General features: G+C 49.0%; 1 protein-coding gene and 1 long non-coding RNA gene across 13 annotated transcripts in view; one reads left to right on the top strand and one right to left on the bottom strand.

Annotated features, from left to right (window-relative positions):
* The window catches only part of LHFPL2 (LHFPL tetraspan subfamily member 2), a 153,930-nt gene that overhangs the window by 17,125 nt on the left and 109,880 nt on the right, over positions 1-26,925 (bottom strand). For 9 of the 11 annotated variants that reach the window (XM_081826683.1, XM_081826686.1, XM_081826685.1 and 6 more), the window contains 2 exons: positions 7,247-7,880; positions 3,433-3,836 (listed from right to left, as the gene is read on the bottom strand). In XM_081826683.1, coding sequence (XP_081682809.1) covers positions 3,505-3,836; positions 7,247-7,676 — 762 coding nt within the window. In that variant the 5' untranslated portion in view covers positions 7,677-7,880 and the 3' untranslated portion in view covers positions 3,433-3,504. Of the gene's footprint in view, positions 1-3,432; positions 3,837-7,246; positions 7,881-8,271; positions 8,345-26,925 lie in introns of those variants that run through there. The other 2 variants (XM_081826692.1, XM_081826693.1) reach the window with 2 other exon arrangements.
* LOC115938953 (uncharacterized) lies at positions 8,267-12,470 on the top strand. Of its 2 annotated transcripts, none has more exons than XR_004073932.2 (2): positions 8,267-8,405; positions 8,612-12,470. It is a non-coding gene; the product is annotated as an uncharacterized LOC115938953 (long non-coding RNA). The 2 variants fall into 2 exon arrangements; XR_014147116.1 differs by having other exon boundaries at positions 8,387-8,525.

Genomic DNA, 26,925 nt, shown 5'->3' with positions numbered 1-26,925 from the left:
AAATAAAATGCAGTGTACAGCAGAGTAAAAGACATGTGAAAAAATTCAGTTTTTGAGTGATGAAATTTTTAGGACAGTAAGTAAATTTCTTGCCTGCTAGAGTCTTAGGGTCCAGATAATGTTAAATATTAAGCCCCTATACTGAAGCAGGTGTCTTTTCTTTTTTTTTTTTTCCTTTTTCTTCCGTTTTTTTTTTTTTTCTAAATGTATTTTTTTTTATTCTTATGTTAATCCCCATACATTACTTCATTAGTTCTAGATGAAGTGTTCCATGATTCATTGTTTGTGCAGAAGCAGGTGTCTTTTCAACACAGGGCCCTGAGTTGGGCCTCAAAACTCTCAACACATAGCACCTGTGCACTTTGGTTTGGAATTTTTAATATTGGCTTTGCATTCTCAATGTTTATTTTAGATTTCACTGGTTACTAGGGGCTATCTTTTAAAAAAGGGAATGAGGGGCGCTTGGGTGGCTCAGTTGGTTGGGCGACTGCCTTCGGCTCAGGTCATGATCCTGGAGTCCCGGGATTGAGTCCCGCATCGGGCTCCCTGCTAGGCGGGGAGTCTGCTTCTCCCTCTGACCCTCCCCTCTCTCATGCTCTCTCTCTCTCTCTCTAATAAATAAATCTTAAAAAAAAAAATAAAAAATAACAAAGAGAATGATTCTTGGGGGCGCCTGGTGGCTCAGTCGGTTAAGTGTCCAAATCTTGATATCAGCTCACGTGGTGATCCCCGGGTCCTGGGATCGAGCCCCACCTTGGGCTCCCTGCCCGGCAGGGAGTCTGCTTCGCCCTCTCCCTCTGCCGCTCCCCTTGCTTGTGTGGGCACGCACGCTCTCCCTCTCAAATAATAAAATCTTTTTTGAAAAATAAAAGATAAAAAAGAGAGTGAGTCCTGGACATTTAACAAAGCTACCGGAGAGCCCGTATACAGGAACTGAACTCATAACTGGCTGGCTGCGCAGGGGCAGTTCTTCATAGGACACACATCACTTTTCAAGGGGCATCACAGCTTAGAATACAACCGATGCAGCAAGCTCTTAAAACGGAGTGTCTCAGCTGCTCACGTAAATGTTCAGTAAATCATACACGATTATTTGTTCATGGAATTTGAACATACATCATCCATGGCTCCGTGATAATCTACGTCTATAATTAAGTGGTTACCATGGCAAACCGCTTTCCACATTTGATTCGCATATCAATTGCTATATCTGAATTTTAAGAGAATTTGCAGTTTTCTTCTAGACCTTCCCACTGGTTCTTTAAAAACAGATCCCACTCTCGGGATTTACTCAAATTAATGCCTGCTTGGTCCACTTGCTTTTAGGGCGTAGTTTTTTATCTAATGATATGGTTGAGTAGTTCTCTGTTCCCTTTATATATAATGATTTATATATATATTTTTCCCTCTCTAGGGTACAGTTTATGAAACAATGACTCTCTAATATGGCTGGGGAGCAGACACTCAAGAAATTGGAGACCTGCGTCTACAGGTCTTTGTACTTAGTAGGCATCCCATAAAAGCTCCTTGAAATGAAATTTAAATCTGGCCTGCTGTACATTTCTGCATTCTTCAGTTTTTACCAGGGGATTACTAGAGGTCGATGAATTAGTAGATGTGTCATAATCAGTGGTATTCTTAAATCAATCCAGACACAGAACTGTTAGGTCTGACTTCTGGGGCAAGCATTCTCTGTCTGGAGAGCCAGAAATGAAGAGCTTCCCTTTGACAGCCAGAAGCTCCCAGAGCTTTTTTCTAAGAAGGAAAAGCACCGGATGCTTCCTCTATTTTCCTCATGCTTTTTTTCTGAGGGGATTTTGAAGTTGGGCAGTCAAGGTCACGCTACCTTCTTGGAGAAAGCCAGGTAAGTTTTTCAGGTGCAAAATTATGGGACAAGGTGTCTGTGAGAGTTAGGAATCTCTTCCTCTCTCCCTATGCTTTCCAAGCCCCTGTTCTTATTTTTCTCCTTTCCAGTGGCTGATTTTTCTGGCCACAAGTAAATGGGTAGAGCAAGGGACAAGTCAAAATATATGCTGAGACCAGGTTGAGTCATGGTTATCTTCTTGATGCTAAGGTTATTGTTCAGCCTGTGAAAAACAGCAATGGCAATACCCAGTCCTAGATAGTAACCATGGTATATTTCATATGCCTATCCACACTCCCATATACCTTCTGGTTTACAACAAAGCAATTCTACAAGCAGCAAAGGCAAAATCCTCCACTTGTCTCCTCTCTCAGATTCTTCTTTTATTCCTTTCCCTTTTTTGCATATTGTCCTCCTCCTTCCTCAATCATTGCTCACTTCCCAGAGAGCTGAGCCTGCACAGAGCAGGCGCTGAGCCATGACAACAGAGCGGGTCCCAGGAGCACGCCCTCTCTCCCAGACCAGCGAAGGCAGAGTTCAGCCCACAGCCATCTATCTGGTCAGACTGGTGGAGCAGCTTGCCGAGGCGATCCTGTTGGACTGAAACAGATAGAGACAGACAGAGGGCTACGGGGAGTAGAGAGCGTGAGAGCCAACCAGACACAAAGAAGCCAACGAGCATATGAGGGAGGACTGAAAAGACAGCAGGCAGCCAGACCCAGCAGCTCATGTGCTAGTCCAACCCTCATGGCAACCCCAGTGGAACAGTCCAGGCCAAAACTAGTGAGCCAAATCCTGAGCTCATTTTAATGGCTTCTGTCCCAAACCTGAGTCACTGGGGATTCCATGGACTTCTAAGAGAGCCCTACATGCATTTCTAAAAACAAACTGCTTGATGCTGTCATGGAAAACCTGGATCTTTGCGTTCTATGGTTTCATTATGGATTACATCCAGGTCACAACCTAAGGAAGACAGCTGGGGGCGATGACCCTGCTGGCCGATTACCCAGCTTTTGTAATGAATCCCAGAGGGCTCCAGATGATGTGTGTTTCTGGCTCTGCCAAGCGCTGGACAAGTCCTCACCTTGGGAAGACCAATCAGCCTGTGATTTAGTCTGTGTCAGGAGTCTGAAAAGCCACCTGCAGTCAAGGCTCAACTGCGAGAAGCTGCCTCCAGCAAGGAGAGGAATTAGAGACTGTGTGTGTCAGGCGGAAGAGCAGTGAGAGGAAGAAGTTCTTGGTTTTCCTGTCAACTCAACTGCTATCTTCTGCTTTTTAAAAAAATGCCCCAAGGACACCCATAGTCACCCCAAAGCCACAGAAATGCTCTACACTCTTTAGCCCCAACACAGGCAGGCTATGAAGGGGCCAAGAATGGCCCAAACAACACAGTGATGTTTGATTTTCAATAGAACAAGGTCACCTCTAAAGACTAGAAGAGAAACCACTATTCCTTAAAATGCAGCAATTCTAGGAAATATAAAAAAAAAAAACAACTAAATCTTGCCAAGAAAGCAGAAAAACTTCACATAGCTACCACTTATTGTTTACTATGTGCCGAGTACTGTGCTTAAGTGTTTCCTCTCATATAGGATCTAATTTAACCCACAAAACAACCCTGAGGTATGTATTATACCTCATTATACCCATTTTACAAGTGAGAAAGGAGGTTCAGAGAAGTGAGGTAAATTACTGGCCATTTCACAGCCACTGTAAGGTGAGGTCAGGACTGATCCAGAGGCAGGTGAGGCTTGACCTCTAATTGCTGCCAAGAGAGAAGTACTGAACTCCAAAGGCATCTGTGCTGAATACTTAGGAAACGTCAGATGGGTGCCCACCAGTAGGCTAGACCTTGAAGGCAAATCCTCTATCTGGGTTAACTTAATAGTCAATAGTTGCATCTTCTTATTATTTATAAGTAACGTAGATTCTGAGAGTTCCACTGAGGTAGCAAATTCTTTCACATCCACTTCTAAAATCAAAATACCCAGATTTTGATAATTTATGTTACACTTTCTATAGACAATGAGGCTACACAAACCTAAGGCCTATTTATTCTTTAAAATTAGTCATAGTAAGGAATATGCTTACAGTATCTTATAATTTTTCTTCGTTATATTTAAAAAAATGTTATTTTTGCCAAAATGAAAGTTTTAAGAGCAAACACAGTCTGAGTGTATTTCCAGAGAATGCGCTGGCAACAGCTTCTTTCTCACCATTTGTTCCCATGTCACATAGATGCGGGGCTGAGAACCGTGGGGGTGTGTGGTGGGTTGGGGGCGGGGGGAGACTGACGCTCGCAGCTGCACCGAGTACTTGGCTGAGGCTGGGGCTGCCCAGATGCTATTACATATTGGCCAACAGGAGAGAAAGCAAGTCAGCTGTTTCAGACACTGGTGGGGCAACTTTCTCAGCCATAGATTCAAGGACCATGGCTGCCATTTTGTTGGCTTGAACTAGCCAGTATAGACCTCCATTAGGAGAGAAAGAGCCCACCAAGCATCCCTTACAGATGTGCCCCCTCCCCGCACCATGAGGGAGTCACCTGCCTAGTACGTAGTCCATCTCACCCATGTTTCTGCTCAACAGCTGCTAGGCTAGGTGGAGACTACTCCTTCTTGTACTTCAGTCCTTAGCCTTAGGTCAGTGGGCTCTAGAGACATGGTCTGGCTTATAGGAATCTCTGCCTCTTGCCAATTCAAAATTTTAAATAATTTCAGACTTTCTGAGATGCTGTGTGTATTCACAGGGAACCTAAGTGAGAGGGGTGGGGAGAAAGTTCTCTTAGAAAATCGAGACTTTTGGGACAGACAGGTGACTAGCACCTCAGGTATGCTACTATTTCCTTCTTTTCAACCCTTCTTCCCAGAGGCCTGACATAGAGAGAGGGACGGACGGAGAAGTCAGGAATAATTCACTGGAGTGTATGAATAATTCCTACGACATATACTGATCTTTGTGCCAAAATGAACACTCCTGTCATTTATGTGAAATAGCAAACAAGAGCACCAAAAGATTTGTTGGACTAATCCTCATTCTTAGAGACTGAGTTCACTGGACTAACACCTTATTAAAAACTGCATGGGGGTGCCTGGGTGGCTCAGCTGGTTAAGCATCTGACTCTTGATTTCAGCTCTGGTCATGATCTCAGGGTCGTGGGATCGAGCCCTACATCGGGCTACGTGCTGGGCATGGAGCCTGCTTGGGAGTCTCTCTCTCCCTCTCCCTTTGTACTGCCCCCCCCCCAAACCTGCATGTAAATAGTCTGTAAGACTGAAAGGGTAACCATAAGTTGCTTGTGAGTGACTGTAAAGCACAGCTTAAGGTGTTATGGCCCAAGATGCCCCATTTGTACTATGGATGGCTAGGAGTGCTAGAACGAACTAAGTTTCTCAGGATGAAAAACATCCTTAGGGATGACAAACCAGGAGTTTTGCCTGCATACCAGCACTTAGATAAAATTCATCCTAAAGGCATGAATCACCACGGATGTGGAAATATACACAGTAAGGAAAAATTACACAGAAATCCACTTCTCTGGTCAACCCGGGCTCTTCAACAGGATTAATAAATTGTGTATGCTGCCTTCTCTTCGTCCACCTGTTTATTCTGGCTTTTCAAAAGCCTTTGGTAATACTTCTCAGCAGAAGTTTTAAGATACACACAGCATATATGCACATACTTCTGAGGCACTGTGTGTCTCAGGGCAATAAAGTAGGGGCACTTCTCTGACAAGAAAAAGATGAATCTTATATAATGTAGCTGGGAGGTAAAATGCCAAGCTGAAGGGGATACACTTCAGATTTCAGAAGTGAATAAAAAGGAATAATGAGCTTCACAGAATTAAAAAATTTAAGGTAAAAAAAAAAATCTAAGGTAAGGTCATATTTTCCAATGTCCCTATTTTTCAGATGAGGAATGCCAAGCATTTATCTCAAGCAAAACTGAAAATTAGAATCCTGGCCTCCCAAATTCTGTGAATGCCTAGGAGTGCTCGAGTCCTTCGTTGTCCAGCTAGTCCTCTCAGAGAAATGGGGGCCCCAGAAGTCTATCCCCCATGGAAACAGATCAGGACTGTGCAGCAGGCCCTCTCTCATTTCTCTAGGCCCCTTATCCACCAACCACCACACACACATATAATAGGGTGGCTCCCCTAAGACTGGACGAACAGCAAACATTATCTTATCAGCTGCCTGGAAAATAACTGTTGGTTTGATCTGCTGATTTGGAAGCCAGCCCTGCTGAGCTCAAGAGTTTGCTATTAGGCAGACTAGAGTTAATTCACTTGGGGTCTGTTTCCTCACAGCCCTGGACACCAGGCTCAGTGCTTTACCTTCGCTGTTGAAGAGTCCCATGCACAAAGCTTTAGGATTTGCTGAGGGATGAGTCACCTGTGCCCTTCAGTTAGGGTTTGTGGGTGGATTACTGCTCTCCTGTTGGAGTTCAGATTAACAAATGCCTTGGTTCTGTTTAAAAAGTGATTTTTCCCCCCCTGAAAAATCAAAGCGAGAGTCTAGTCCTTTAGTTCCTTGAGGATATCTTCAAACTGCTGCGTGTCTACGTGTGTTTACTTCTGCCATCCAGAACAAATCCCTTGAGCCTAGACAGACTGAGTGATACCCGCTTGGCTCAGGATCCACGTTTCAAACCCATAGGGGAAAGGCTATGGAAGTGCTGGTGCGCGTGGAAGTTTCCTCGCAGCTCCCGGCCTCCCCTCTGGGATCACTGTAAAGGGCGCATACTCTTCTTTCCACCAATTTCTAACAAGCTCATTAGTGAGGGATTGCCTGAGAGTGGAACAGTTAGTTTGTATTTTCGGATCTGAATGCACAGAACCTTCTGCCAGACTCCGGGAGACAGACAGTGTAAACCTGAACGTGATTAAACACAGAGCCGCCGATACTCCGTCCTTCCCAGCCTGCTGCTTCCCGTCCCCAAGCTGAAATCATCCTGCGGTTGGGCACGGGGCTGGGCGCGCGGCGGGACCACTGCCCTGGCCTGGAGGCCGCACACGCACATGCCCTCCTTCCCAGCACACGCGGCCTGCTGCAGGGGGGCCTCTCTCACCGAATTTCCTCAGTGGGATGCACGGACGTGGAAAGCATGCTTTTTAATGTAATGGGAAAAGCAAAACAGTAGGAGTAGTCACTCTAAGGAAACCCAAGGAAATGAGCGAAGAGGAACACGGGAGAGAAAGAGCAGGCGAGAGTGTAACAGGGGAAGGGGAGCGCGAGGGCAGCACACTCCTGTTGCCTGGAACAGTCTTTGCCAAGCCCGTGTGCGCAGACGGGAGCCGGCCTTCCAAACCGGCAGGGACGCACCAGAGCGGCGGCTGCGCAGCACGCGCAGCGCGAGGGCCCCGCCGTCTCCCCGCGCGCTTACCTGCGATCCCTTGCAGCAACCCGCAGACGTTGAAAAGACTTTTCTTCATGATGCTCTGCACACACATGGTGAAGACGGACACCAAGGCCACGGTGCAGAGGATGAAGATGCCCACGGCGAGGAAGATCGCGGTGGCCTGCCAGAAGCCGCTGGCAATCTCGCCGAAGTTCTCGGCGTAGGGCCCGCACAGCGTCTCCCGCGGCACGTGCTGCACGCCGGGGTTGCGGATGCAGCGGGCGTAGATGCCCAAGGTCGGGTGGTAGGGCTCCGACGAGCCTCCGCTCCTGTCGTCGGGCTCGGCGCCGCTGCGACCCTTGGCTGTGCCGATGAGCCAGTCGGCGCTCATGAAGGCAATGAGCTCTGCAAAAGCCACCACAATACTCAGGAGGGTCCAGAGCATCGAGCGACAGGTGACAATAACATGACACATATTGATGTTCCAGGCGGAGAAGTCAGGAGTCCACGGGGTGAAGAAGAACAGCCAGCGGGTGGGGAGGGAGGCTCAGGCGGCCTCAGGAAGCAGTCGCTGCTCCGGGCGCTCGCTCCCACAGCTTGGGGCTCCCTCTGGCCGGCGTCTGGCAGCGCGGCGCCGGGCCGTCATGCTGCCATGTCCGAGCTCGGAGCGCGGCCTCACCTACGGGAGGGAAGGCAGGAGGGCGGTGAGCGGCGGCCAGGCTCCGCCCCGCGGCGCCGGCGCCAGCGAGCGCGCGGCCCCCAAAGCCAAGTGTGCGGGCGCCGCGGGGCTGCTCCCCGCGCTCCCCAGCCGTCCCCAGCCCCGGCCGCCGCGCGCCGCTCGGCGCCCGCCCGCCGGAGCCCCGCCGGAGCCCCGCCGGAGCAGATCCCGGGCCCCGGCCGGCGCGCCGCCGTCACCGGGTTTCTTTGTTCCCATTCTCGGCGAGCTCTCGCGCCCTGTGTGCGGTGGTTCCCTTTTCTCCGGGCCGGCGGGGGGCCGACCCTTCGGCACAGGAGCTCCCGCCAGAGCCGCGGCACTCTCGGAATGGGGCTCCTGCTCCACCATCTCTTACCAGACAAGGTCAACGGCACGGAGAGCCAGACAGATCTCGACAGGACCTGCAGGCAACGAACGCTGCCGACGGCCTGGCCGTGTTTTTATAAAGCTCACAGGGACTCTCTGCCTGCTGTCTTGGTACGAGATGAGGTGAGTTTTGAAAAACTCGCACCAAAAGCTTTTGCTTAGAGACAGGGCAGCAACACCCACTTTTATTGCCTGGGAATCAAATTAGTGTCAGAGACCTGAGAGTGAGGGTTTGCTTCATAGGTAAGTGAGAATTTATAGAAGGAAACAACACTATGAAAAATAACAACACACTGCTCCCCAAACTTATTTTTATTCATTTCTCACAGGGTGATTTCTGGACAAAAAACTACACCAATTAAAACTCAAAGAAGAAAAAATAAGAGCCTTGAAGAGTTCATGACGTACTCGGGGAAATCCCTCAAAACAGAGGCATTAATGACCACTGACTAACTGTCATTACCACTGAGGAGACTTGTTGCCAGAAACTTGCCGAGGAAGAATGCATTCCTTGAACTGTCCCAATTCAGCGACCATGTGCCTCTGCCTGAGCTTCCGTTCACCCCAGGTCTGCAACTCAACATGCCCATTGTTTCTGGTCGCACAAGGGCTCATTCTCTTCCCAGGGACAAATGGCTTCATTACCAGAGGGCTTTGCTCTAACGGCTCGAACCTCCTTGAGAGGGGCCTGAACCCTGAAACAGGGGTACCGTGCTCCTCGGCCGCCCCATTTGCTGCCCCTTCTCCAAGGTCAGGAAGAATCACACAGTTCACATCTGACATCTGGGCACAAGGCTGTGTTGTGAATGATTAGACATTATTAAACTGAGGTCATGTCAACCTCACGAGAACCAGAAAGAGCCCCAGTGTGGTGGGGCAGGGAGTTAGTGACGAGGAAGGGCAGTGGGGAAATAAGGAAGCCCAGAGTCAAGGCGTCCACACCACACTAGTGGACATGCTAGTGAGAGATTACTATTTATCTCCTATAACACGGCACATTTACAAATCCTCATATCATTCTAGTTACACAAGATGCTCTTTTGGGAAATTACCTAACACAGTAGTAAGGACGTAGGCCCTTCATAATTGTCAGTGTGCGTGTGCGTGTGTTTGCTGAGTGCGGCTCCGCTGAGCATGTGAAGGGAGAAGCGGGTTCCACTCGAGGAGTTCTGGAGTCTGTCAAATTGCCTTTGGACAATTTTCAAGATGAATATAAAACTTCTGTGTGTCTGTGCTCCTACAGAGCCTCGGGGCTCTGCTACAACCTCTCCGCTGACCTGGATCTTAATGACCGTGTCGCGTGTCCACTGTCCTGGGCAGCAAGCTCGGCTCAGAGTCAGGCCTGCAGTCAGGTCGCCACTTACGAAGAGAAAGGGTGTGAAACTTCAGGGGAACGGAAGGTGGCACATTCAGGCTTAGCAAAACGGTCCGGGCCACATTTAGGGCAGGATTATTTAGGGAGCCAAGTGGTTAAGTTCACAAAATGCAGTTCTCTGTCTGTCCGTGCTAAAACAATCCCCCATCTACGGCACCAAATTCTCACATCCAGGCCAGGATGTCTGGAAGGAGGCTTTTATTCTCCTGGTTGGAAGAGGGAGCTAACATGCTTTGCTCTCTCCAGCCTAGTCTGCTAATAACTAAGTGGGATGGCCGTACCACACAAGGCTGACTGACCGGCTTTCCTGGGGATCCAAAAAAAGTCCTCAGATCGACAGGACAAGGGAAAATCTGGAAACGCATCAAGGGGCTTCACCAGGAGCCTGTGCTCTGTAGAGTGTCCCAGTTTGGCCACGTCCCATGTGCAAGGAAAGACCCCTGCTGGCACAACATCCATATCAAAGGGGAAACAGATCCTCATGACAGATGTTGTGAACTGTGGGGATCCCAGCACAGAGCTCAGCACGGCCTCCACGGACGTCCCCTGGACGCCCTGCTTCTCCACGACTCACTCAATAAGACCAGGCCCTCGCTGACCTTCCGTGTGCGTGTCTTCTCTCCACAGGCCACTACGTACATTTCCACTCCAGCACAGCTGACTTCACTGTCATATCCCTGATGGCTGTGCCTCATCTGGACAGTCCTCTGACTTTCAGAAAATGCTGCTGTGATTCTCACAAAGGTCCGCAGAGTAAAGCCTCTTAGCGAGTAATAAGAAACAACAACAACAACAAAAAGAGACTCCTACAGAAGCCTACAGTAGTGATCTGCAGTCATACTAGAGTGAGAATGCAGAGCAAGGGGAAAGTGACAAATGGCAGGTCTCCACAAAGCCCTCATATTTAAAACAAGGGTGAAAGTAGTAGGCTGAGCTCAACTGGGTCTGTCACTGCCGTCACAGGGTCACAGGGAGCAGGGAAGAAGGTGCAGGTGGAGCACAACTACCCGGGGCCCGGTGGCCGGGAGATGACCGTAACAGAGACTGAGGAGCAGAGGAGGTGAGAGGACTTGACTCAGGTGCATCACAACTGCCCCAAGTGAGCCCCCATTACCAGAGCAACGAAGCCCGCGAATGAAGCCATGACGGAGTTTTGAAGAACACTAGCTTGCTTCTTCACTTCGGTTCTCTTTTTCTACTTTATTACGAAAACTGGCAAACATAGAAGTGGAAAAGAACAGACTATGGACACTCAGCTTCGACACCGGTAGACAGCCTCACGCTAACACTCGTTTTTTTCTGAACCACGTGAAAACAAGTCACAGATGTCTTGACACTTCAACCCTAAACACTGTAGCATACACCTCCTAAAAATAAAGACATTTTCCTACATAACCACAATAAAATTAACACACCCCCAAAAAACTGACAATACTTTCCTTCTATCCAAAGCCTGGTCCACACTCAAATTTCCCTATCCTGCCCCATTTTTTATAGTTGTTTTCTTAAAATCATGACTCAGTCAAGGCTCATGCACTTCACTTGGTTTTGTATCTTGTTTCTTTTAGTAAAAAACAATCCTTTCATCCCCTAACCCTGTTTGCATTTTTCCCTTGACACTGAGACTTTTTTTTGAAGATACCAGGCCAGTTGCCTTGTAGAATACCCAACAATCTTGATTTGTCCATTTCCTCATGATGTCACTTAAAGTGTCCTCTATTCCCTGCTTTATAGAAACGAGGTTAAATCTAAAGGCTAGTTCAGAATCAGCTTAAATATTTTTGGTGAGACTCCTTTGCAGGTAACACTGTTTATTCCTACCACATCACATTTGGGAGGAATAATACTGAGTACACCTCAGAATCAGAATAATTTTATACATATATAGACATACATGATTATGTATATGTGTACATGTATAAATATATACATATATATGGGGGGGGAGAGACAGAACGACAAGACAGACAACATGCCCGGGGTCCTCTGTGGCCCTGAAGAATCAGAATTTTGGTGAGGGAGATGCAGAAGGCTGGCTGGGCAGGGCTCCGTATGTTTGGAAGAGCTCTTTGGGTGAGTGTTGACAGCACTGTTGAGAAGCCCTGTCCTAAGAGATGCCACCCTGGAAGCTTAAAAAGTCCTTTACCAAAGGGATTTTACTTCTAAGAAATGGTTGCTGTATTTCTCTGAAATGGAATCACACTTTATATACGACGTATGAAAGCAGGGAAAGCTCTGCAGGCTTGGGGAGTAAGATACAACCTTGGAGAGAGGCAGCCCTTTCCAGGAGGACTGACTTGAACCAACAGAGCCCGGGCTGTAGTGATGAGGAAAGCTCTTGCGTGACGAGAAGGAGGGGCCATCTGGCCGCTAACTTCAGAGCCGCCCGTCTCAGAAAGGACAGCCCTGGGCTCCTGCCGCCTCCCTGTGACCCTGCCCTCGGCCGGCCAGCCTGCCCTCAGCCAGGCTGCGGGCGGCATCAGGTGCCAACACCACGCTGGGCAAAGGGCACTACACTGTGCGAGCTGGCATGGTGGCGTTTTAAGAGCTCTGTAAACAGACTCGGGAGCAAATCTCAGCTCTGCCGCTGCACCGCTGTGTGTCCTTGGACAAGCTATTCACACTGCACCTCGGCCCGCCTCAGTCTCCTCCTCTGCCAAAAAAGGGTAGCAACATCTTCATCCCGAGGCTGCCGGGAGGAATGAAGGAGACAGCATACGAGGAATGATCAGCAGAGCTTCCTGGTCACTGTGCTCAACATACCTGAGCTATTATCAATCATTATCAGAGGATTAAATAATTTAATGCATTAATTAATGATTATCATTTTAATCATGGGATCGTATGACTAAATAATAAATTTACTATAGTGACCCATGTGACCCGAGGGACCAATACACTTCCAAGCAGATTGCATTTTGCTCCCACGTCACTGGTGGTTTGTTTGGCAGTATGGTCTCCATCCCAGTGTCTTCTGGAAGGATAAGAGGATAAGGTGAGTAGAATTTAGGTGCTTTTTATTACCTTCCAAGAGTTGGAAAGACCCTCCAGAAGGCTGCTTCTTGAAGTGTGGTCCCTGGACCACCCCCCATCTCCTAGAGGGAGATGTAGGCCATCTGTTTTAAAAAACATTCAGTTCCTGGTCCCCACACACTGCATCAAACTTTTTGGAGGTGATGCCAGAAAGTGTGTTTTTAACAAGCGCCCCGGAGATTCTCTGCACGGTGCCATCTAAGACCGGGTAGGGGGGAGGTCGCTGGCCCCGGCAGTGCCTTGGAGCTGGGGAGGGAGCCAAGGAGGGACTTGCCCAGTTCAGGAGGACAGAGCCAGACCACCTGTCTTCGGCACAGCTCCTGACGTCACAGAAGTCAATGGGCTAGTGAATCTGCAGGGACGCAAGCTGCTTCCCCATACACGTGCTCTCCAGTGGTCCTTGTAGAGCATGAAAGAGCTCAAGCGTTCAGGACCTTCTCTTCAGAGCACGCCGGCAGCTCTCAGAACTGATGGACCGGGCTGGTCCAAAAAGCTCAGCACCTTGCAATGATTCTCAAAAAAAAAAAAAAAATCAGCTCCCAAAGGTTTTGTGAACTCTCAATTGCCCTGGCCACCCCCTCAAACGTGTGGACTGTGGAAATGAGGTCCTCTTGACAATATTTAAGAAGGGGCCCCAATGCACTAATCCTTATGCTGTCCTTGGAGTTCCAGTCTTGGCACGCTCACGTCCTCTTGCTTGCCGCCACGATTTCCCTCCTCGCTCCTTCCTCATCTCTGATCTGACTCTACCCGGAAAACTCCTGCCCTGGCTCTCAACCAGGATGATTTAGCCCCCTCCCCCTTGCAGGGGACATGCAGTGATGTGTGGAGCTATTCTGGGCTTGTCACAACTTGGGGCGGGAGGGGAGGGTGTGCTCCTGGCATCTAGTGGGCCAAGGATGCTGCTGACCGGCCTGCAGGGCACAGGGCAGCCCCACAAAGAGGCAATGTCAGCAGTGTTTACGGTGAGAACCCCTTTCCGGAGGCTTCCTGCATAGAGCAGGGCTGACATTTGCAGGTGCAACATGAAACAGATTGCTAAAGCCGTTGCTTTTTACGAAGGTCTAATGAGTAAGCCATGTTCTACAATCTGGATGGACAGTCATAGTATTTACTACATTAAGTACACATTTAGTCGTTTTTCTGAATTTCTGTTTACGGTCCACACTAGTCTGTGTGTCCCAAGATGGCAAGCTGACAGAATGCGGATCCCAACTTGCCGGAGTGAACACACTCAGGGACAGTGCCCTTGACCCTGCCTCTTCAGGGGCCCTGAGAGTCTGTTTGGATCACACACAGAAGTCAGCTATTGTTTTCAGTCATCTCTTCTGCAAATGGCAGAATGGGGCTCCCAGCTTATTAAGAGCAGGAGGTCATTCGCTGCTGTCTTTACCTCCCTGAGGGTCTTGCACTACCTCAGACAACTGCAAGTTGGGCCACATGGCCTCTATTTCTCTCAAATTCCCCTCCTCCCGAGCTGGGCTGTCCACTCAATATATGCTCAGGGGGCCTTGGCCATTCCAAATGCCAGGAAACCTCAAGGAACTTCCCAAGGAGACCGAGGGAATGCGCAGGCATTCTGGTTACTTCCCGACCCCAGCCTGGCTCCCTTGACCAGATGCTCTCCTCTCTGGCTGACCCTCTCAGCGGTGTCTGCTGCCTGATGGCCCCTCCAGGGCAGCAAGGGCCCACCCTCCGAAAGCAACTGAACGAGCCTTTTCTTTTCTAGGTTTGGAGCACCCAGTGAGCTCCTGCTCATTGTCAAGTGTGTCCTTTAATTCTCTGCTCCTCACAAGGCCTTCTTGATGCCCACTTTCACTCCTCTTGTATCTAATCCATCTGCTTGCTAAGCACCCATTTCTGAAAGTGTCATTTTTATATTTCCTCCCCGAGACATCAGCACCCAGAGGGAGCAGGTCTACTTGTCTGGTCCTATTTTCTACATGATCCCTTCTTTAAGATTTCTGAAGCCCACCTAACTTACTTCTTAACTTTTTCCTTGTACAAACCTCACCATCTAAAAATCTTTAGAAAGCAAGTCTTTCTTTACGGATCTTCTACTCTGTCAAACAGGAGGGACTGAAGAATCAGTCTCCAAGGTAGACGCTGATGTCTAATCTTGCGCATCTCCTGTCAGCCAGGGGCCATATGCCTATGCCCTCCACATACTGTGGGGTCCAAATGTTTTCGGTTTGTTTCAATGGAATTAGAGCTTGAACTTCAAGGGTTGCCTTTCAGTGTCACTGTTGTATATAATTTTAAACTAAAGGTGTTTTCAAGTTCATAATGAATTCTGTGATACCAGGCAAAATGTAAGTCTTAAAGTGAGCCTCATGAGTTTTCTCAGAATCAATAAGAAAGTAGAGTGTTTTAATGGAGAAAAGTAACAAAGGATGGAAAACAAATAACTTAGAACTTGTGCATAAAAATCAAGATATATAACTTCCTTCTTCATGAACACCCAGTGAACACCAGAGACTCCAAATGCCCTCAACTCTGAGAATAAATAACCCTTAGGGAACAGGCTTCTGGCTTGTCTAAGTGGACAGCTGGGCAGCCTCTCCCAGGGCGGGGAGCATGGACGTTCACTCTCAGAGCAACTGTAGGCTTTCTAGTCCCTTCCAGACACAGGCAGAAAGAATCACTTCTGTTCACGGGATATGATGCCATCCGCCAGGTTCCCTTCCAACAGCTTGAGAAAAGCCAAACATGATAAACGGAAAGGATTATGCCATCTGTTATTTCTGAGTCTCACACAAACCCAGAGAACCCAAGAATCAACTAGAACAAGAGCCCCATTCTGACTGGAAGCTTCTTCGGAAGCTTTTGTGGAAGACTGTATTCCTCTTTCAAATATACTCTGTCTCTCTTGGAGGAGGGTTCTCTTTTCCCTCCCCATCCCCATCAAGCCTGCCCAGAGCACTGGCCTCAGCCAAACCACTGAGAAGCGACACGCACCACTTCTAAGTTTATGAGCTGGTGCCTTATTCTCCCGCTCTCCTACCTCTCCCATGAGGTCGAAAACACCTCAGACAGAGGCCTCCCCATCCGCCTGGGTCCCTGACAGCACGAAGCAGGGGCCCCTGATCCTTGATACACAGGCAGTGTGGGCCCCAACCCAGTGTTGTTGCCAGTGTGGAGATGTGAGGGCCGTGCTCCTGCTGGAATGCGAGTAGCTGCCGGTCTGGACTCTCCCTGGTGGCAAGTTCGATCCCATTTCGCCACGTTCTACCACACACACATGGCAAAGAACTTCCGGCATTTAACGGTAATAAGTGAGAAACATTAAAGCTTGGCCACCGTCTCAGGAGCACTCCCTGAACAATTCAGTGAGGTAAGCTGCTCCAATATGGGGTTTGCTCTCACTGTATTTATGTTAGGGTTAATAAATGGAAGTACTAAGAAAGAAGAAAAATTCCCTTTTGAGTAAGTGGGGACTTTTCTAAAGTGACTCAGAGGACCAGCCTGAAGACACTTCCCACATCAGGCGCTTCTCCGAAGTCTCTTACGGAAGAGCTGCCTCAGCTTTCCCTTCTCTGCTGCTGCTTCTTCCACCGGGGGGTGGCTCCAGCCGGCTCCCGCCGCCCCGGCCAGGACCACGGCTAGGCCGCTCCCGTGGTGCGGGACAGCTCCGCGCCGAGCCCGACCGGGAGGCTGGGCCCGCGCCGCCTCCGCCTCCGCCTCCGCCTCCGCCTCCGCCTCCGCCTCCGCCTCCGCCTCCGGGGAGCCCTGCGGGAGCAGCTGGTCGCCGCATGGGCCCAAACCAGGGCGGCAACACGCGGCAGGGCGGGTCTCTCCGAGGAGCTGGCAACCACGGGGCTGGAGGGAGGGTATCCACGGACACGGGGGACAAGAGATCCTTGAGGTCAGAGGGCAGGACCGAGACCCTGAGGCTCCGGCTGCGGAACAAGAGGTCGCGGCGGCCCAGGATGCGGAGCCGCCAGAGGTGCGAGAACGAAAAGTCCGGAGGCACAAGGTGGAGGCAGAGAGTCGCAGGGGGACAAAGAGCCATGACCACACTTGACATTTTCTCATGTAATCTCTACCGTGAGAACCAGAATATTCCATCTAGGAATGCGGCCATTCCGGAGATGGCATGAGGGTGAGAACCGGTGGCTTTCGTGAGGAAGACTGCCAACAACTCCTGAGAATATCTGTCGTTTAAAAATGAAGTTTTTAAAATTTCGGTATTGCCTCTTTTTGAACTGAGTCCTTTTTTTTTAAACAGCAATATGGTATCATTTTATAAACTCAGTAATAAGTGCCAGACAAAAACGTTAATCTGGAAATAGTCTGTGGTAGTTAAAAAACAGCAAAAACAGTTCTTTCCTTCTATCCCCCCCCAACACACACACACACACAGGCACTGAAAATCTCACCCATTAGTGTTATTAACACAAGAAAACCAGAGTGGTTAATGTTCAACCTGAGCCTCCGTGCCAAGGTTCCACTAGCCGTTAAGGAGGTGATGGGTGTGAGTGGAAGTACCATAGAATCCTCCTCTTAGAGGCCAAGGGGACAGGGCAGGGGCATGACTCAGAGAAGGGGTACCCTCCTGCGAACCGAAACTCCACCCAGGAACTTCCCGAAGGGCACAGGGCAGGAGCCGCTCCCCGCCGCGGCAGACTTCACCCAGAACCGCCTTGAAACAAGCCCATCACAACGCCACCCGCCGCCATCTGGTCTGCTTGCAAAGCTCTCAGCAGAGTGATGTTCTTTCTAATTAGCCACTAAAAGATATTATCAGTGAACTGGGCCTAAAGATGCAAGACAACCCACATCCTTAAAAACCAAGAGGATAATTTAGGATTTACCCAGAAACCAAGACAGTGCTAGTCCTTCCTCACCTTTTTCTTTTCCAACCTTTTCTATTCTCACTTAAGTCACTTCTGTTTCTAACCAACATTGCTAAGCAGCAGTGGAATTTTAACAAGTTTTTAAATGAGTTAAAGGAAAAGGCCAAAGTCCATTGTAGACTACGCTCATATTTCTAAGAGCACCACTGAAATGCTCAAACTCGTTTTTTATTACTTCACTCACACCAATACTGGCTTTTTGCAACTGAAGATATGACTTGCAGCCTCTGGTCTGAACCATCCTGTCTGGTGTAGACACACTTCCTGAATGCCAGTGAGCTTGGACAGGGAATGGACATCGGCCTAAGGCTTTGTGTACCCAACACACACGCAGCCTAGAATAAGATGGGTGAGGTAGGTGCTCACAAACACGACTCTTTATAACTCTAGGCATCAAAAATCTCCCCTCTAGAGACTTCCTTCTCTCATATATTTAAGACCCACGAAATACTGTGTGATCACGAATGTGCATGTATACACATATTTGCAATGTTAGATTTTTTTTAAACCTCTAAAAAATCAGCCGGACGGATTTGTACACCGCATCCACACCCAGTTCATTAACCACTGTCCATTTCAGTGATTTCATAGCCAGAGAGTGAGCTACCCAGCATTTTTCACCTTTCCCTAATGAGAATGCCAAATTCAAAACCATAAGCAGGTTTACGCTTCCTTCATTTATTAACTAGAGGAATTCCCACTGTTTTGGAAACAGGGGGGGCTTAAGTACAGCTCCCAAAGGGATGCACACTCTTCGAGGGAAAACATGTTCGATGCACGGTTACCAGCAGCTTCAGGTACTGGCAAAGGGAGAGCAGTCCCGCGGTGCGGCGGCGGCCTAGGCCCGCACTGCCGAGCTGGCCTAGTGACAGGGAGGTACCAGGCGGAGGAGGCCCCCGGAGCTTTCCTCACTGCAGGCTCGATGGAGTCAGTGCAGACTCCAAGTTCAAGATGGTCAGAGCACACCCCCGGTATTTTGGAAGTCTGAACCCTTGTACTTGATCATAGGACCCAGCACTTTCTTTCTGGAAACAGGGATTCACTGTTACAGTTTCTAACAATAGTGAGGCATAGTGAACAGAGAGAAAGTTCAACTGGACGTCTCAGAAAAGGGAGTATGTGTCAGAAGACCAGGCTGCTTAAAAACAAAAGCAAAAGTGCTAGAAAGCCTGGGAGCAGAAAAGACATTAGGTTCATTTCTAGAAGAAGATATGTCCCAACCCTCTGTTCCCCAGCTTCTCCCCTGTAAGGGCTGATAAACAAGGTGGGCAAAGAGGAAGCCTGTCCTGGTTTACAGGCCTGTCCAGCGCTATGGACACCAGGTGCCACAGTGGGCTCCTGGCACCATCCCCTCCCGCCCCCCAGCACAGGTTGGCTGTAGGGTATGACTCACTGAGAACCCACATGGCTCCATAAGAGAAAGGTACAAGGCGGGGGGCCTGGGGGAATCAGCAGAGGGAAAAAAAAAAAATAGACCGTGTTTGGCTAGGTAATAAAATGGAGCATCCCCAAGATGCTGACACAGAATCCGCTGAAGTTGTAAGAACTGACAGACTTTGTGACAGCAAACCATTCCCCACAGCCCTGACCACTGCAGGCTTCGGGAGAAGACACCCTTATCTGGCAGAGTAAGTCCTTTCCTCTGCATCCCAGCTGCCAGGCTCTCCCGTGAGCAGGGTGGCTAATAACTCCGGGTTCCTGCACAGTGTTTTGGGGAGAGTCTCTCAGGCTCATGCACAGGAAGAGGGTGGGCTCAAGAGTCACCCTCTCAGAGTTCCTACGACGCCCACTGCTCTGCCCTCCCAGGCCAATGAGATCCCCTAGAAAGGCAGCACCAGGGAGGGATTTGGTCTGGAGCCAGACTGCCTGGATTTAAATCCTGATTCTACCACTTCCTAGATGGTGACTCTGACACAGACCTGCCTCTGTGCCTCAGTTCCTGCGTCTGCAAAATGGGACGCCAATAGAACCTACGCCAGAGGCTTGCTGTGAGGATTACGAAGTTAAAAGAAATAACGAGCTCAGGGCAGGGCTTGGCGCATGCTCAGTGTTCCCGGCACATGGCCCACCCTCCCCACCTCCTGACTTGAATCAGAACAGCCACTTTGGGGGTCGTGCCTGAGGCATCCCTTTTGCCATTTCGACCTTCCTGTTTTGTTTTTTTTTTTTAAAGATTTTATTTATTTATCTGAGACAGAGAGAATGAGAGAGAGAGAGCACATGAGAGGGGGGAGGGTCAGAGGGAGAAGCAGACCCCCCGCCGAGCAGGGAGCCCGATGCGGGACTTGATCCCGGGACTCCAGGATCATGACCTGAGCCGAAGGCAGTCGCTTAACCAACTGAGCCACCCAGGCGCCCTCGACCTTCCTGTTCTATAAGGCCCACCTGGCATGCGGTAATTTGCCTCACCTTCAAACCCCAGTCTTTTCCGTAAAAGGAGTCACAGAGCAGGAAGGATACGGCTTGGAGCCAGATCCTCCTTCAACCCTGTCACCCTGACCGTAACTAGCTCTGTGTCTGTGGACAGCGAGGTTCGCTTCTCTGAAGCAGAGCTGATCAAAGTACCTACCTTACAGGGCGTTACAAAGGATGCAAGACCGTGCAGGTAAAGTGAGGTAAGACTGCAAACGCTCATTAGGTGGCAGGAGCCACTACTATTATCGTCCTGTTGGTCAACATTTATTTTTCTGCTCTCAAAAGGCTCTTTGTCTCCACAAGGCCACAAAAAAAAAAAAAAAAAAAAAAAATCACAGCATCACTAACGGGTGGGAAAAAAGCACTAGACAGGAAGCTGGAAAAACTCGGGTGCTGGTCTAGGCTCTCGCCTAACTGGCCTGTGAGCAGACAGTCGCTGAACTGTCCTGGTTTCAACAGCTCAGGCACAAAGCTACAGGGATGGGTTTGCAGATCACCACTGTCAGTTCTGGTGCCCAAAGGCTGTCATTTCAAGCACCAGACCACCTCTTACCACCTTCTCCAAGACTAGGGGCTCCCCTGGGGCAGGCGGCACCCCAAGTCCTATTCTTCTAGAGGGGGAATGGCAGAGGGGAGACCCTGCAGGAATGCCAAGTGCAGGGGCTTAAAGGTGGCAGAAGAGGGGTACGCGGGTGGCTTAGTTGGTTAAATGTCTGACTCTTGAATTCCGCTCAGGTCATGATCTCAGGGTGGTGAAATCAAGCCCCCCGTTCAGCAGGGAGTCTCCCTCTCCCTATGCCCCTCCCTTAGCTCACAGGGGGGAAAAAAAGGGTGGCAGAAAAGAAGGTCACATCTGATCACAGTGCTGAGTAGACCGGGAACTGGGGGACATGCCCTTGGGCAGCGCACAGGGACGTGTTCAAGGGCCATGGTCAGACGGTGTGGCCTACACTGGTTCCCTCTTCTCATGGTCTTCTTGTTTTCTCCCTGTGGTGGAGGAACCCAGCTCTGACCTTTCATTTCCCGCTTCAGAGTGTCTCTCATTCCTGGAAACACAGCGGAGCAGTCCCCACTCCAGTCTTTGGGCTAACAGCTACAAATGAGGCCCCCTCCTGCCCTTAGCTTCAGAGATGGATCCTGCAATTGAAGCACACTTACTCAGTTCTGAAAATTCATGGTCATAAAAAGGGTGCTTTCTTTCTTAGATACTTTTGCTACCCGTCCTCGACAAGTAAAACGCTTGATCATGAAGAATTTCATGGCCATATGCCAGAGGACATGATAGAATACAAAGTTCAAATCGTTTTGAAGTATTTAGATGTTGGTTTCTTACATATTTTAGGAAGGGCACCAGCTGACTCACCAATGCTCCTTAGTATGAAGTCTCCAGCTGGAGAAGCGAGCAACAGGAGACACTTCTTTTGAAGGAGTTTAGTTTCAGGCAGGAGTCAAAAGTCATATCCCTTTTATTTCAAAACATAAACCATATGAAGCTGTCCTATAAAATTAATGTTTGCTGCTGTTTATTCTCTGTTCTTTGGTGAATTATTAAAGTCAGGCAGTGTAATTCTCTCCTCAGTTATAAATGGCCCCAGAAGGCTGATTTGCATCCATCCAGGGGCACTTATTTCTGATAAGTACTCTTATTAATGACCTAATAAAATGTCTTGTTTTGTTATGATCAACCAAGTGATTCAAGTGTTTAAAAATTCAGCACGCCAACCCAACAGCCCTGGCGATGAAGCCGCTGAGCTGACGTTAATTTAAAGTGATTTTCAATTTTCCTTGGCATTATCAGTGAGATCATGGATGAATTAAAAAAATTTTTTTTTTTTTAAATTTTGGTCCCAATGCTGTCAAAGGCAATCGTTTACGAAGGTTCAGTAAAAATGATCTGATTAGAAATGATAATCACAGATAGCAAAGGCCAGGGGTAAGAGGTGCTGGTAAGACAAATTATTTGGCGTCAGCCACATCCATCCTAACTTGGCAGGCAGGCTGCCGGCATGGCGGTGACAATAAAGCTCTGTCAACAACAAGAACAACACTCCCAAAAAGAACACGTCCAGTTTCACGCCTCCTAACTTCCTGACCTTTGTTCCAAAGTGCCCTTTAGCAGAGGTAGCCACTCATAAAAGCAAGGGCTGAAGCCGATTATGCCCCCGGGATACGGGCAGGGATAAAAAACGCCCTGCCTGTCTGGAAGGCCGGCTAGGAGCAGGTGCTAAGAAGCTGATGAACGAGTTGTGCACACATACAGAAACACCTCCCACCCCCGCGGAGAAACCCAGGGCCCAAAGCTTAACAGGACAGAAGTAAGGGATTCCTGAGGTAATGCTGAAACTGTCAGTATTCTGCAAAAATAGCTCTTCTTTTTCCCGGGACCCAGAATATCTGATTGCGTGATTTTTTTTCCTTCACCCCTCTTTGAAAATAATGCTCATTAAATCTCTGCTAAGACTAAAGCACTTAACAAGGAGTCTCATCTGCCAGCTTCCCAAACCAGAGAATTTCTATTCGTATGCATTTATTTACCCTTATCTATCACTGGGATTAGCAACCGAGCACTCAAGCTCTCAAGAGGTAAGACAAGACAGTTCCCCCTAGAAACTAACACCTTGCGCAAGATCTGACTGTCCAAGGTGTGCAGAGCAACACAGTGGGTCACGGAGTCCGGACAGGACGGGCGGGAGGAGACACACTCACTGCTCTCAAGGGGAATCAAGAAACAGACCAGATAGACTCAGGCCACCGAGGGGCAGGACCAGCCACTGAGAACTCACCATGGTGGATCAGGGCAGGCAGTACTGGGGGGGGAGGGGGGAAGAATCTTGAGAAAAACTATGATAAGGTTTGATCAGGAACATAATGGCTGGGAAGTAAATCGAAGGGAAAACTGCAGTTGGGGGAAAAAAAGGTGAGGGTTATTCCTGTTTCTGTTGGATAACCCCAGATGGGTGCATAACAACACTTCTGAGAGGAAGGCTGAAGGGCTGGATGATGCTGACCCTCCTCATATTCTAAGCAAAATAGAGTGGTGGATAACCCTCCTGTGTTTGGGGGGTATGTAAGTAGAAATAGTGGCTGAACGGGAGAATGAGATTTAATCCTGGCATATCTGCCAGCTATTTAGTATGATGAATTTTAAACAAAAGAATTAAAATTAACCTATGTTCTAACAGCCCCCTCTTCCCCATTCAAATTCACTTTTTCATGGACAGGATTATTTGTGAACTTTTCATAATGATCGCAAGGAACTAGGATGAACTTTGAGTCTGGCTTCCTCATCCAAATTCTATCAAGAAAGAAACTCCTAGAACACAGCGGGTTTAGGCAGTTTTAAGAGACAAACGTGCTCTGTTGAACGTCAAACCCATACTGTTTTCAGAGGCTAGAGGGGGGCATACCTGGCAGGCCTGCTCTGCCCTCATCTGCTCTGCCCTCATCTGCCCAATCTGCTTCTGCTCCAGAGCGCAGGGTCCTCTGGTCCTGAAACACCGATGCAAGTGTGGAACCCACCATTCGAAGAAGCAGCTTGCACTTGGCAAAGTAAGTGCATGTTCATATCTGGCTCAGGGAAAAAATAAATGACATTAGGGGAAGAGTTTGTAAATATAAAGTATGATCCCAAAAAGGAATTTGCAACCCTTTCTGCAAGCTGTCCCTTCCTGCTAAGTTCTCTAGGAGCTCCTGACCACGTAGGACATTTTCAGGAGAGGAAGGAAGAGGGCGTCAATGGATGTGACAGAAAACTGGGAACCTTGCGTCTTATATAAAACATACAATTTAATTAGGGACAAGAGTCCCCCAATTTCCTCATCAGAAAGAAAGCGAAGTTGTAGCAGTCTGGTCGGTAGTGGCCATTCCTCGGAAACCACGCAGCCAAATCCCCTGGAACCAAGGGGTGAATTGATCTCATTTCTGAGAGTGAAACGTCCTATCCACACACTGTCAATATTAACTTTGTAAGTCTGTTCATGGGCCCGGGTCTACGCCAGGGCTGGGACACCGAACTGCTTAGTCCTCTTCCTCAAAGCGGCATGGGCTCGTGGGGGAACAGGAAGGTCAGCGGGGGGCCCAGCACCGAGCTGTCAGTGAAGAGGGTGCACCGTGCTCACCGGGAGGCTGATGAGGCCACGGGGAACAGCACTAGCACATTCATGTCCCGGGACACAAGGGGGGGTGCAGGGAGCAACGTGACAGGAAAAGACAGCAGGAGCCACCTAGTGAGGGGCTGGATAGGTTTGGGATTTGAACTTTGTCCTATACATTACGAAGAGGGGCCCCTGGAATAATTTCAGCGTAAAAGTGACAAAATCAGGTCTGCGTTTTAGATCACCTCCAGGAAGCCTGCAAGGCTTAAGCCAACTAAGACGAAGGAACACGTGTCCTGAGTGTGTCTGTGTGTGCACTTCGCACGCATGCATGCAGAGGTGCACACAGGGTCTGCGGGGAGCTGGCGATCACCAGGATGGCTCCAAGGGGGCGGCTGGGCCCCAGATCCCACGGACCATGGCCAGGCGGAGCCTGCGCTGCTGGTGATGGCCTACCAGAGGCCAGTGAGGAAGCTCCTGCAGCGAGCCGGCTGGGAACAGCTCAGAGTCTGCGCTACGGCGGAGAGAGGGGCAGGTCGGAGAGGGCCCTGCCTAACGGAGTATGGAGGTTGTTGGGAAAAGGAGTCCGGGATGACTCCCAGACTACTGCCCAACCACCTGAACGCTTCCATTCCCTGGTGGAAGAATACGGAAGGAGGGACATGTGGGGCAAGCCCGTGCACCTAGTCTGGGTCAAGAAGAACCCGAGATCTCTGTGGACGTACAGCAGGCGCTGAGAGGAGATCTAAGAGCAACCGGAGTAAGGGACACCAGGGATGTACCCTGGGGATCCGAGGAAACGGCCAGAGAGACAAGGAGCAGTCCGAGGGGGAAGAATGAGGGGACCGTGTGTCCCGGAAGGCACGACGGAGAGAGGTCACAGGGGGTGGCCGTGGTCAGCAGAGACCAGGGGCAGACAGTGCCGTTCACATCCTACCAAACAAACATTTTATCCTAAAAAGCAGCAAGGAGATCGCTGAGCAGGAATGGAAGGGAGTCTCACTGGGGCCTGATTTACACTTCAGAATGTTGTGCACTGACTGCATTTTAGCTATATCCTCAATTTGCCAGCCCCAAGCACTTATTAAAAGGAAAAAAAAGTCCCAAGGAGTACTTTATCCGAGGAATCACTACAACAAACGGCCGGTCAGCACAAGGTCACGATGAGGAAGAATGGGAACAATACAGTGCTGCAGATGCGGCTGGGGGGCGTGGGGAGGGGGCTGCAGGGAAGGAAATGAGCTGGACCATGCACAGATGTCTACGTTTTCGCTCTCAGACAAACAGGAAGACCTTAAACTTCTCCAACTGGGAACGCTCGGTTTTGCCTGGGGAGCAGAGGGGCTGAGCACATGACCGGAACACGAAAACAGACGGTTGTGATTAAGGCAAATCTACACAGAACCTTCATGCAGCCTCGTTCACACAGAAACTCGAGCCTGGCTCACCCTGCGCCCAGACTACGCTCCCTCGGCCCGTGGCTGGTCCGTGGGGTTGGGGGGGCGTGGTCTGTGAAGTCCTAAGAGCTGCACCCACCCATGGGACCAAACAAGGCCGACATGGTAAATTTCACAATTTTAAAATTTCCTGCTGACATGGAGCAGAGAACCCATATGCATTAAGCCTGTAAGAGGATCCGAAGAGAAAATGGCTAGCATTAATTCTCCACGTGAGAGAAGGGTGTTCCAGTAACTGTAACACAACAGAGGTATCAGAATGGTTAGAAATCCTTTGCATTTCATAAGTTAGGAATTTCATGAAATATTTTTTCCCTGTAAGCAGTTATATTTTTTTTCTCCCTGTTGAGTAACTCTGCAAACAAGGAATATTTCTTGAAGTAACTGAAATTTCACAGCATCACTTGGAAGGTGGCCCTTAACTGTTAAACCTAAATGCTCTGCTCTAACTCCAACAGGGTTTCTCAAGCTCAGCACCTTTAACATTTGGGGTTGGATAATTCTTTGTCAGCAGGTTGTAGGATGTTGAGCAGCGTCCCTAGCCTCTTCCCACTATATGCCAAGAGCTCTCCCAGTTGTGACAATAAAAAGTGTCTTCTGATACTGCCAAATGCCCCTGAGTGACCATTTTGCCCACTAGTGGTTAAGGCACAAGATCTAGACTGAGGTAAGGTTCAAGCCCTAGCTAGGGCACATACTAGCAGAATAAAGTTGGGCAAGTAATAGCCTCCCTCTGCCTCAATTTCCCCAGCCATCAAATGGGGATGATACTACCTACTTCACAGAGCTGATATGAAGATTAAATGAGAAAATACACACAAAATGCTTTGCACAGAGCCCAGCACCTAGTACACACTCAGTAAATGATAGCAGTGACAGTGGTTGAAGAAGAGAGCTGCAGACCCATGACATTGGAAGACAGAATCGAGCGTATCACGCATTTGGCCATAAGGTAAGACAAACCGCCTGTGGAACTCATGTCTGAACAGTCTGTATGAGGGCACTTACGGCAAGTATGCTAGAAACACAACCACTTATTAGTACTAACCTTGATGGAAACCAAATTGCTTTCATCCCTTTTGGGATGAAAGCGGGGGAAGAATAAAGAGAAAAGAAATGAAATGGAAAAAGTGCTATGTACCAGAGACAGATAACCTGACACAAAGCGGAAAAGGTAAAACTTCACACCTTCGAAAAACTACTTGGACCGCCAATTAAAATAAACAGAAATCTGGGATGTGGGTACGATGGTTAAGAATGAGCACCTAAACTGTGGAAAGAGCCAAGATGTCCATCGACAGATGAATGGATAAAGAAGATGTGGTATATATACACAATGGAATATTATGCAGCCATCAAAAGGAATGAGATCTTGCCATTTGCAACGACGTGGATGGAACTGGAGGGTATTAT

Source organism: Leptonychotes weddellii, chromosome 7 (genome assembly GCF_054177405.1).
Source record: "Leptonychotes weddellii isolate Sample4059 chromosome 7, ASM5417740v2, whole genome shotgun sequence".
Classification (NCBI taxonomy): domain Eukaryota; kingdom Metazoa; phylum Chordata; class Mammalia; order Carnivora; family Phocidae; genus Leptonychotes; species Leptonychotes weddellii.
Note: the sequence above shows the minus strand (reverse complement) of the source record. Positions and strands in the feature narration are given on the sequence as shown.